This window comes from Myotis myotis, unplaced genomic scaffold, assembly GCF_014108235.1.
Source record: "Myotis myotis isolate mMyoMyo1 unplaced genomic scaffold, mMyoMyo1.p scaffold_m19_p_6, whole genome shotgun sequence".
Classification (NCBI taxonomy): domain Eukaryota; kingdom Metazoa; phylum Chordata; class Mammalia; order Chiroptera; family Vespertilionidae; genus Myotis; species Myotis myotis.
In genome coordinates, this window is record NW_023416368.1 from 20,650,297 (window position 1) to 20,661,671 (window position 11,375).

Here is an 11,375-nt window from a genome sequence, read left to right on the forward strand (position 1 = left end):
AGCCGCCATCTTGGCTGGCAGTTAATTTGCATATCTCGCCGATTAGCCAATGGGAAGGGTAAGGGTCGTACGCTAATTACCATGTTTCTCTTTTATTAGATAGGATAAACCTCATTTAAAAAAAATTAGGGAATAAATTTTAGGTAGTTTGATGATGGGATATGTAAAAAAATTATGAACGTGGTACCAGAATGCCTGAAATTAGTAAAATACTGGCAGAGTGGTTATAAGTTGTCCCCCAAATGATAAAACAATACCTGTATTGATCTTTAAGGCACTTTTCAGAAGTTAGAAAGACAGTACTATTGTCTTTGGATTTGTGGCTTCACCACTTATTAGATGAACATGAGCAAGTTGCTTAATCTCTCTCAACCTGTTTCCATTCCTATAAAAGAGGGACAATCATACTTGCCCAGAGGGTAGTGGTTACCAGATAAAATACATGACCTCTAGCTAAATTTGGCTTTCAGATGAGTCATTTTTGGGGTATAAGTGAACATGTTTATACTAAAATGTGGTTCATTGTTTAACTGAAATTTAAATTTAACTAGACATTCTGTGTTGCTTGCTAATCCTGGCAACCCTACAGGCAACGGTTCTCAACCTGTGGGTCGCAACCTCTGGGGGTCGAATGACCCTTTCAAGGGGTCGCCTAAGACCATCAGAAACACATATATAATTACATAGTTTTTGTGATTAACCACTATGCTTTAATTATCTTCAACTTGTAACAATGAAATTGGGGGTCACCACAACATGGGGAACTGAATTAAAGGGTCTCGGCATTAGGAAGGCTGAGAACCACTGCCTACAGGAGTGGTTGTGATCATTTAATAAGACACTGACTGGCACGGCAGGACGTTCGCCCAGCTTTGGCGTAAGCGCCCAGTGGGAGCTAACGCTGCTTGAACCCCACCCCCTCACTCATTACTTGCTCCTTTATTCTTTCACTCAACTATTAAATAAACCAGATGTACTTGTGGCTCTTCACCCCAAGCAGGGACCCAGGAGGGAGCTCCAGGGTTTAACACATCAGGACGACGTCCGAGCGGGTGACGTCAAGGCGTACAAGGGCGCACGAGACGCACAAATACGACGTCACAGGCCGGGAACCAGCCCGGGACCTGTCGGGATTGTGGCGGTCCTATCTGCCAACTCGGAAGCGGCGGCTGCCTCCGGACGCTCTCAAGATGGCGACTTCTCTGGGTTCCAACACCTACAACAGGCAGAACTGGGAGGATGCGGTGAGTGTGCCTGCCAGGCGAGGCCGGGAAGGGGCGGCGAGGCCGGGCCTCCCGCCGGGCCCGGCGTGGCTGCGGCGCCGCCGAGGGAACTCCGGGGAGGAGCCAGCGCCGCGGCCTAGCCGGGCTGGGGCGGGAGGCCGGAGGGCGGCCCTCCTGCGGCCGTGGAGGGAGGGGGCGCAGCCAGGGTCCGAGACCAGCCCCCTTTGCATGCCTGCCTCCTCCTCTCTCCGTGCTGCTCGCCTCCCGCCGCCGCCGCCGCCGGAAGGGCAGACGGCGCCCCCTCCCGCGACCGGGCCCGCGCTGGACCTCGGGCTCCTGCCCTGCGCTTCCCCGCCCTCGCTCCTCGTCCCTCCCCCACCCCCCGTCTCCCGGTTGCCCGCCGGTGTGGCCGAGATGGCGGGGTCTTCGGAGCCTGGCCCTCAACCAGATTTCCCATTGTCACCAGGACTTCCCCATCCTGTGCCAGACGTGTCTTGGAGAAAACCCGTATATCCGAATGGTGAGTGAGGGTGTGTGAAGCGGGGTTGTTGGCATTCTGTCAACGTGGTGGTCCCTGCACACGGTCCGCCAAGTGCTGCTCCCAGCCGGCGGAAGTAACGGTGCTCCTGTACCAGCCGGGTCTGTGACAGTTTACAGAGGACTGTCATGCTTATTCTGTCGCTTTGAAACGCAGACAGTTCCGTGATGTAGGAGTCATATAATACAGCTTGGGTTTGTTGAGCACTCACCTGGGAGATGGATCTATTAACCAGAAGCCGGGTTTATGTCTGTTCATTTAGCAAATCATGAGTGGGGCTGGGATTTAAATTCATATGGTCTCACTCCAGGGGCCTCAGCAAGTTCGGAGACACAGGACTGGAAGCTGGGTGTCCTTACTCCTAAACAAACGCCTCTTGGTCACCGCACCGTGTCTGTCTCTTTAATGTCAGGTGTTCCTGTCATCACAAATAAGGGTTAAATTCGTTAACAGTGAATAGTAATCAGGACTGTGTTATTGGATCCGTCCCAGGTGTTGATAGATTGATTTGTGCAAGATGTTGAATAGCTTATGGGAAGGGAACGTTTACTATATGCAGGATATCCGCACGGTCTGTGCTAGTTACTTTCTGACTAAATTTTGTAAAAGATGGGTTGGCCATGGCTACATCCCTCCTGAATCGGGAACTGTGGGAACAGTTAGGGCAGTGGTTCTCAACCTTCCTGATGCCGCGACCCTTTAATACAGTTCCTCATGTTGTGGTGACCCCCAACCATGAAATTATTTTCGTTGCTACTTCATAACTGTAATGTTGCTACTGTTATGAATCGTAATGTAAATATCATATATGCAGGATGTATTTTCATTGTTACAAATTGAACATAATTAAAGCATAGTGACTAATCACAAAAACAATATGTAATTATATATTCAATATGTGTTTCCTGATGGTCTTAGGCGACCCCTGTGAAAGGGTTGTTCGACCCCTAAAGGGGCTGTGACCCACAGGTTGAGAACCGCTGAGTTAGGAGGTTTCGTTCTTGGGAGACAGTGGTGAGCCTGAAAGTTGTGGCTGTTTAAAGACACATGCTACTTGGTGTTAGATCCATAAGATTCTTAAGAGGTTAGAACTCATAGTTGGTGATTAGAATTTATCCCCCCCCCCCCCCTGCCAAACACACACACCCCCTTTAGGATGCCACACACACTTCCTGGGTTGTATTGGGGGAAGAAGCAGACATCTGGTCTTTTTTTTTTTTCTGGAACTCCAGCTCTTTTCTGTTGGTTTTTTTCTATTTCAGACCAAAGAAAAGTACGGGAAGGAATGCAAAGTAAGTATGTCTGTTAAAGAGTAATTATTTCATTTTATTTTCCTTTTTTCTACCAAATTAGCTTTCAACTTGCTGAGCTTTGAGGTCTTCCAGTAAAAGTCAGTGCTACGCAACTTTCATATATCATTTATGTACTCATTGGCTGTTAACTGTTTAGTGTGTGAGGTAAGAAAATGAGCCCTTCAATATAGGGGTTCTTAACCTGGTGTCTGTGGATGGGCTTTGAACCCCCTGAGATTGTATACCAAGTGTTGATTGTGCACATGAGAATTTTAGCTGCAGAGGAAGATCACAGCTGTCATAAGATTCTCAAAGGAGTATATGACACTCCCCACTCACCCCGAAAAGGATTAAGGGTCACATTATTAATGGGGTGGAGAGGACTGAAAATTCCTCTTTCTGTGCTATGTGAATTTTTTACTACTGGGGCAGAGTGTTGTAAATATGATTGAAATATCAAATGGCATTTAGGCTAGATGATTGCTAAGGTTTCTTGTAAACCCTAGATTTGGGGATCCTTTCTTTGAATCCCCCGTTGTTATTAAGTCTGGATTCATTGTCCAGATGAGGACTCTTCACACTGTGACCCTTATTTTGTGTTAAAGATCTGTGCCAGGCCATTCACAGTGTTTCGCTGGTGCCCCGGAGTCCGCATGCGTTTCAAGAAGACTGAAGTGTGCCAAACGTGTAGTAAATTGAAGAATGTCTGTCAGACTTGCCTCTTGGATCTGGAGTATGGTATGTTTGCCCTGTCCAATAAATCTGAAAGTATGCAGGTGCCCTAGACAACAAACCAGTCTTTTCACCTCCCATGTCTACCCTACCTCTGTTCTGACCCCAGTTTGGAATGTGTGCTGTGGTCTGCTTTTTCTTGTAAGGGGAGAACCATACTAGGCGATCCTAGAGAACTCCTGAACAGCAGTAGGAACATAGAGAAAAGTTGGGAATTAATTAGAACTAGCCTAAAGCTCCCTTATGTGTATCTGTAGTCAAGGGGAGGTAAAGGCCTTGTTCCTATGGTAGGTAATTTCTTTGCCTTGGGCTTCTTTCTAGATCCAAAGCTTTTTTCCACAGTTCCCACCAGAAGCTCATAGGCTAATCTTGCTTTAGGTTTTTGTCTCAACTGTATTGTTAGGACTGATATGCTGCCACTGTTTCAGAGTAAGTGCTTTTTTTTCTTAATTGAAAGTGACTTGTTTAGGAGAAAATACTTTTTCCACAAGAGTTTCTGCTGTACGGTAAAAGGAAAATACAAGTTTATATATGTTAAATTCAGAAAGCTGCTCTGTTTCTCAGTCCTGGTCACAGTATTGTTATTATTTTTCAATATTTTTATTGATTCCAGAGAGAAAGGGAGAGCGGGGGAGAGAGAGAGAAACATCAATGATGAGACAGAATTATTGATTGGCTGCCTCCTGCACACTCCCTACTGGGGATTGAGCTCACAACCAGGGCATGTGCCCTTGACCAGAATTGAACCTGGGACCCTTTAGTCCCCAGGCCGATGCTCTATCCACTAAGCCAAACCAACTAGGGCCCTAGTCACTTATTTATATGTTTGTTAAGGAGAGGTTCTGGTCCTATAATACAATGACCCCATAAAAGACCATAACTATCCAGACAATCTGTAGGACTAACCTAAAATGAACCACTTTTTGCATTTATTTAAAATATGTCTTTATTGGTTTTTTTGTGTCGGTTTTTTTTTTTTTTTTTTTTTTTGAGAGCGAGAAAGGAAGGAAGAGAGAGATAGAAACATCGATGAGAGAGAACATTGATGAGCTGCCTCCTGCACGCCCCCTATTGAGGATTGAGCCCGCAACCTGGGCTTTGAACCCGTGATCTCTTAGCTCCTGGGTGGATACTTGGTGCCTGGGGCAATGCTCAGTCCACTGAGACACACCGTCCGGGCTAGATACATTATTAATTTACAAGTCAAATCTGACTATACCCAAAGTTTGTTCATCTAAAAAATTTTCTAAAACATTTGTTTCAGAATCATGCTAGCTCAGGAATTAGGATAATTTCTTAGAATGCTCCGTAGCAATATTTGCCTGATGGTGCTAAATATTTTCAGTAAAAATATAGTAAAGCCTCTGGTACTGAATAAGAAAGTGGAAAAAGGATGATACTATATTCTGTGTGTATATTCAGCAATGTTTTTAAATATGCCTGTTTTTCCTCCTTTCCTTTGTACCAGGCCTGCCCATCCAGGTTCGTGATGCAGGGCTGTCTTTTAAGGATGACATGCCAAAATCAGATGTCAACAAAGAGTACTACACACAGAATATGGAGAGGGAGGTATGCTGCCACTTTCTTGATGTAGTCTTTTATTTGGTAAAAGAATCCTAGTGGATTGACACAGTTTATATAATTTATCTTTTGAATTTGCCATCCCTGTGTGTAGATTTCTAACTCTGATGGAACACGGCCAGTTGGCATGCTGGGGAAAGCCACATCCACCAGTGACATGCTGCTCAAACTGGCCCGGACCACACCCTACTACAAAAGGAATCGACCCCACATTTGCTCCTTCTGGGTGAAAGGAGAATGTAAGAGAGGAGAGGAATGTCCATACAGGTAAGAGCTGAAGTGCGTTTTCAGTATTTGCTTTCAGATGATTAGTCATCTAAGAAGTGAGAGGTGCTAGTTTAAACAATCTCTGCCTTAAAATCTCAAAGTATGTACAACTAGTGTGGTATATCTCATCTCAAGACTGTTAAATTTAGAAAAGCTTGATTAAATTGTTTTTACATGTAATGGAGCTTTTACTTATAACTGAGCGTTGGGAAGCTAAATTACTGTGCTGTATAACACAGATGTGTACCCTGAGTTGTAAGTCTTCACTATTACGGTCTCACTGGCTTGAATTTCAATGGGCTGATGAGGTCAAATTAAGGCCAGGCATCTAAGGGTGTGTGAGTATGTTTCCGTCAGGACTGCCAAGCATGTGGATTAGGAGCTCTTAACTTGGGGTTGGTTAATCTCACCCCCACCAAAAAAATTATTTCGTTTTCTAGGCCTGGGTCCATAGCTTTAATCAGACTCTGAGTGGAATGCAAGACCTCAAATATGTTAAGAACCATTGACCGTGAGAGAGAGAATGATGTTTTGGTTACCTTTGTTTGGGGGTGAATTGTGCCAAAAGTATTTCTAAGGAAACTGCCGCCCTAGGTGGTCATTTCAGTGGGTTTCAGGAGGCTGGCAAGTCCTTGTAATACAGTAAATCACTTGATATCAGCTCTATATCAATAACTTTGTCTTGGTATGACCAGGGTTTTAGTTTAAAAGGCATTTCTGGGTATTTATTTGGGTGTAGCTACTGTTGGGTGATACCTATAAATTGTTTTGTTTCATCTTTATGCATTGTTCTTGAACCACAGACATGAGAAGCCTACAGATCCAGATGACCCCCTTGCTGATCAGAACATTAAAGACCGATATTATGGAATCAATGACCCTGTGGCAGATAAGCTTCTAAAGCGGGCTTCAACAATGCCTCGTTTGGACCCGCCAGAGGACAAGACTATCACCACACTATATGTTGGTGGTTTGGGCGATACCATTACTGAGACAGATCTAAGGTTTGTGGATATAATTTTATGAGCTCTTTTTGCTTTTAGCTGTCTTGGAATAACTTGTGGGGGGCAATAACAGTCAAGCATGATAATCCTTTAAAAATACATTTTTCTTTAATTAGTTTATAGTCAGTAAATATGCCGACTAGAATTTTTATAAAATTGTTCTTTACGATGCCAGAGTAGTAATGTTCATCAGCAGTGCTTAGTCCATTCTTGCATGTGGTGATAATTACATGAGATTCTATTTGGCCTAATAGCCAAATAGAGTTTTTAGAATAGGGCACACAATCAAGTAGGCTTACTTATGTAGGGGAAGGGAAGTTTTGCCATTATAAGACTCTTATGGTTTACATTGTTGGCTTTTTAAAGAGATTGGCATTTGGTAAATTTGTATGGTTCTCAGCTTGTATTTTAGTCAGCTAAATGAGACATCTGGGCAGAGAGTGGAAATACCTCTCCCAAAGAGAGAAAGTGGTAAAGAAACTCCTATAAGTTTATAAGCTGCCTTGGTAGCCTGTCTTCACTACACCCTAAGTGAGCTAGACAGTCTCCAGGGGGTGGCTGGCTCTTCTCCTTCTCTTCCTCTTTTTACAACCTTTTAAAACATTTCTGTAAACATTCTTGGCTCATGGGCCATGGAGGCTATAGTTGGCTATCCCCTTATCTAGGGTTTAGGGTCCTTAAGAAACTTACTCGGGCCCCCTTTCCTCCATGGGGAAGATCTGAGATGTTGAATAAAATTTATTTGTCCATTATTTTTCTTTTCCTCTCAGTACGCAGCCTCATAGTACGTAAGGTATTGGGGAAACTACCTGCAGGTAGTTGGGGCCATGTACCTTGTGGTGAGTCAGTACAAGAGTGATTAGCCTGCTGTCACCCTCCTGGGAACGTGTGTGTTGTTATCATTTTTCTCTGCCTGTATCCCTTCAGAAATCATTTCTACCAGTTTGGAGAGATTCGGACGATCACCGTGGTACAGAGACAGCAATGTGCTTTCATCCAGTTCGCCACAAGGCAGGCCGCTGAAGTGGCTGCGGAGAAGTCCTTTAATAAGCTAATTGTCAATGGCCGTCGACTTAATGTGAAATGGGGAAGGTGAGGATAGACTATTTTAAAATATCTTTGAGATTTTCAAGAAAACTTTCATTACCTGGGGCTAGTGAGCTTTTGGTGAATGGGTCAAAAAGAATATTTCCTTATCTATCTAACATTCATTCCTGTGGATGTTCAGAGTATCCTGTTTTGGACTGTTATTCTGGGTTTTGGTGTAGTAATCTTTGAGGGTTCATGTGTTTTGTGACCAGTTATTCTAGGCTAAGTATAATGCCAGGGCCTGAAGGTGGATACAAATGAATTAGACCAGATTCTGTCTTCTAGAGGCTGACCTCCAGTGGGGAAGAAAAACTAATTTAGGTTTGAAAGTGATGAAATGCCCTGAAAGTTCAAAGGGGAACATGTTTCTCACCGGGAGCCACGGAAAAGATTGCTGATAGCAGCAGCAACCCTTATGGAGAGCTTCCTGGGTGCTAATTAGGCTGTGTACTAAATATACATAGGTTGCCTCTTCTAGTCCTTATAATAGTTCCAGCAAGTTATGAACCCAGGTCTTTCTGGCTTCAAAACATGTGGTCGTGCCAAGCTGGCATGGCTCAGTGGTTGAACATCGACCTATATGAACCAGGAGGTCATGGTTCGATTCCTGGTTAGGGCACATGCCCAGGTTGTGGGCTAGATCCCCAGTGGGGCGTGCAGGAGGCAGCCGATTAATGGTTCTCATCACTGATGTTTCTATCTATCCCTCTCCCTTCCTCTCTGAAATCAGTCAATATATTTTAGAAAAAAGCAAAACAAAAACCCTTTGATCTTATCCACTGCACTGTGACATTTAAAGGGAAAAAGTGGGGCAAGGAGTGAAGAAAGTCCATTTGACTAGGAAGCCTGAGAAGTAGAGGTGTGAGAGAAGGGGCACAGTGCTGATGTGTATGTCTGTCTCTCAGGTCCCAAGCAGCCCGAGGAAAAGAAAAAGAGAAAGATGGAACCACAGACTCTGGCATCAAGCTGGAGCCTGTTCCAGGCCTGCCGGGAGGTGAGTGCAGGCTTTCTTGCTAGCTATGGATGCTCTGATGATCCCTGAGTGTTGGAGGAGACCCAGGTCTCTGGTTCCGGCAACAGCTCTGTCTCCCCTCAGAACTCCCAAATTTAAAGGCAGTGGAAACAACATTGCACAGTTGTCTTCCCTTCTAACTGTTGGCTCTCTTCTCTCCTCCAGCTCTTCCCCCTCCTCCTGCAGCAGAGGAAGAAGCCTCTGCCAACTACTTCAACCTGCCCCCCAGTGGCCCTCCAGCTGTGGTGAACATCGCCCTGCCGCCACCCCCTGGAATTGCCCCACCCCCACCCCCAGGTAACTTCTACCTTCCTTCTTAGTAAATAAGTCTGACTTAGCCCTAAAAAGTTCTTTTGAAAGTCATGTCTATTGGGCTACATCTTTTGAGTTTGTCTCATAGAATCCTCAAATAAATCTGATTTGTTAGGATTCCTGATATTTCTTTTTTTTCTGGCCTGCCGAGGAGGGGAAAGTCACCAGTTTTCTAAAGATCTGAGTATATTTAAAATCAGAATAGGAGTTCATCGATTACAGTGACATATGGCCAGTTTGTTCCCTGTTCTAATGTAATCCTGATGCCCTAGAGCACCACTGCTTAAAGTGCAGGCTGTGGATGTCCACCAGTTCACAAAGTGTTGTTACCTGTATACCAAGATAAGGAGCTTGTGCCAGAATGTGAATGAAAGTCTTGATATAAAAAATTGTAAGACAAACTAAACAGTGTGCTTGGTTGTGTAATTAGTTACATTTGGCTCACAGTCTTTACCTTGTTGGTGGCCAGGAGTACACAGTTGAAGAACTGGCAGTTTGTATAGTGCTGCTCTAGAAAATGTCAGTGTGGTTCAGTGGTTAAGTGTCAACCTATGAACCAGGAGGTCATGGTTGGATTCCCAGTCTCAGCACATGCCCGGGTTGCAGGTTTGATCCCCAATGTGGGGCATGCAGGAAGCAGCTGATCAATGAATGATTCTCTCTCATCATTGATTTTTCTATCTCTCTTCCTCTCCCTTCCTCTCTAAAATCAATAAAGTACATTTTTTTAAAAATGTCAGTGACAGTGTGAACAGTGTAAATCACAGGTGGCCAGTGCCCCTGTGGCAGAATTCCCATACTCTTTGAAGAAAGTCCCGGTTTAGAACACCCTCCATTCTAATATAAATCATTGAGTTTAATGATGACAGGGTCTTTCATCATTTGATTCCATCAAATCAGGGTCAGCCTGATTTCTTCCTCACCTCCCAGATCCTGAGGAATCCTGCTTGGCAGGATTGGCATGTTTGATAGCTAGCAGGGGCTCAGATGACATATTATCAGATACCTTGAGTCCTGTGGAATTTTCTGTTAACCTGAACTGAGAGGAATGGATTCTCAAACTGAGGAAGTAATACAGGGAGACATTTCTAAGCAAGTCTTAAGAAATGACATTTTCTGAAGCTCCTTGTTATTTGGTTTATGTGCAAGTGGTGTTGACCTTAGAAAGATGCAGAGGTTTGAAAGGTGGTCAGGGGAACTGCAAGTCTAACATATTTGTTCTCCCATCTGCAGGTTTTGGGCCACATATGTTCCACCCAATGGGACCACCTCCTCCTTTCATGAGGGCTCCAGGACCAATCCACTATCCTTCTCAGGACCCTCAGAGAATGGGAGCTCATGCTGGGAAACACAGCAGCCCCTAGCACATTATCACCATTCTGGGGCTCTACAGAAGACAGGGCGCTTAAAAATCCCAGTAAACGAATCTTGGAATAAATATATTTTTCCTTCCTTTGTAGTTTCCATAGTAGCTGAATGTGTTCAGATGTGGGCAGTCAGAAAACAATAGCCATGCTTTGATTGATGGACCTCAAATAAGCTGCCATTGACACATCTGGTTACTATAACGTTACTAATAAAACTTAATGCCTGTTCCCCTTCTATGGGGAGCAAGCAGTGGGGTGAATTGGAATATCCAATGGAGTTTCCATCCCAATTATATGTTCATTTTGTATTATTTTTTGGAGGGGGGGGGCATTAACCTGCGGAAAGAATCTTTTGACCGTTTTTATGTCCATTAGGTATTTTCCTTTTTATCATCTAAAAAAAGATTACTAGTACTAATCATTGTAGTGGCATAAATGTGATTTTACACTTCTGAAGTCACACCCTCAGAAAGACAAGTGGAATCCAGCAGGCAGCTCTGCCCAGGTCTCTACTTAACCTCGCCTTCCCTCATTGATGGCTAAAGGAATCTGGCTGATAAGTTGTACTTCTCTGCGCTACCAAAAGAGACAACAATAAAAATTACTTTGTATTCCTTTTGGGTGGAAACAAATGTCATGAAGCTGTGTATCATTGAAGAAACCTGGTGTCTGGGATGAAATTATTTTAAAGAACTTCCTGTAAAACACTTTAATAGACTGAAACGAAAAGCTTTGGAGTGTGTTTGAATGGAAGACTTGTGACCTCGGCTGGAACTTTGATCTTCAGCATTCACCTTCATGTGTCTCATTTTAATTCCCCGCTCTGGGCAGGGAACTCTGTTTGCTCTTAGGATGTTTGGATATAACTGAATTGTAGATGGTAAAACATAATTTGATGTTGTGTTGTGTTTTATTTTTTTGTTTTTAAAAAATTAAAACGGGTAAATTTTCCAAATGT

General features: G+C 43.9%; 1 protein-coding gene across 4 annotated transcripts; it reads left to right on the plus strand.

Annotated features, from left to right (window-relative positions):
• Positions 1–1,088: 1,088 nt before the first annotated feature.
• On the plus strand, positions 1,089–11,375 carry RBM22 (RNA binding motif protein 22). Of its 4 annotated transcripts, XM_036313952.1 has the most exons (11): positions 1,089–1,244; positions 1,690–1,743; positions 3,024–3,053; positions 3,659–3,791; positions 5,254–5,354; positions 5,461–5,633; positions 6,437–6,637; positions 7,565–7,729; positions 8,632–8,720; positions 8,904–9,035; positions 10,284–10,502. In XM_036313952.1, exons 1-11 carry the CDS (start codon positions 1,191–1,193, stop codon positions 10,412–10,414), a joined length of 1,263 nt encoding a protein of 420 aa, XP_036169845.1. In that variant the 5' UTR covers positions 1,089–1,190; the 3' UTR covers positions 10,415–10,502. The 4 variants fall into 4 exon arrangements, with proteins under 4 accessions (XP_036169845.1, XP_036169844.1, XP_036169847.1 ...); XM_036313951.1 differs by lacking the exon at positions 8,632–8,720 and having other exon boundaries at positions 10,284–11,375; XM_036313954.1 differs by lacking the exons at positions 3,024–3,053; positions 8,632–8,720 and adding an exon at positions 3,115–3,218 and having other exon boundaries at positions 1,156–1,244; positions 10,284–11,375.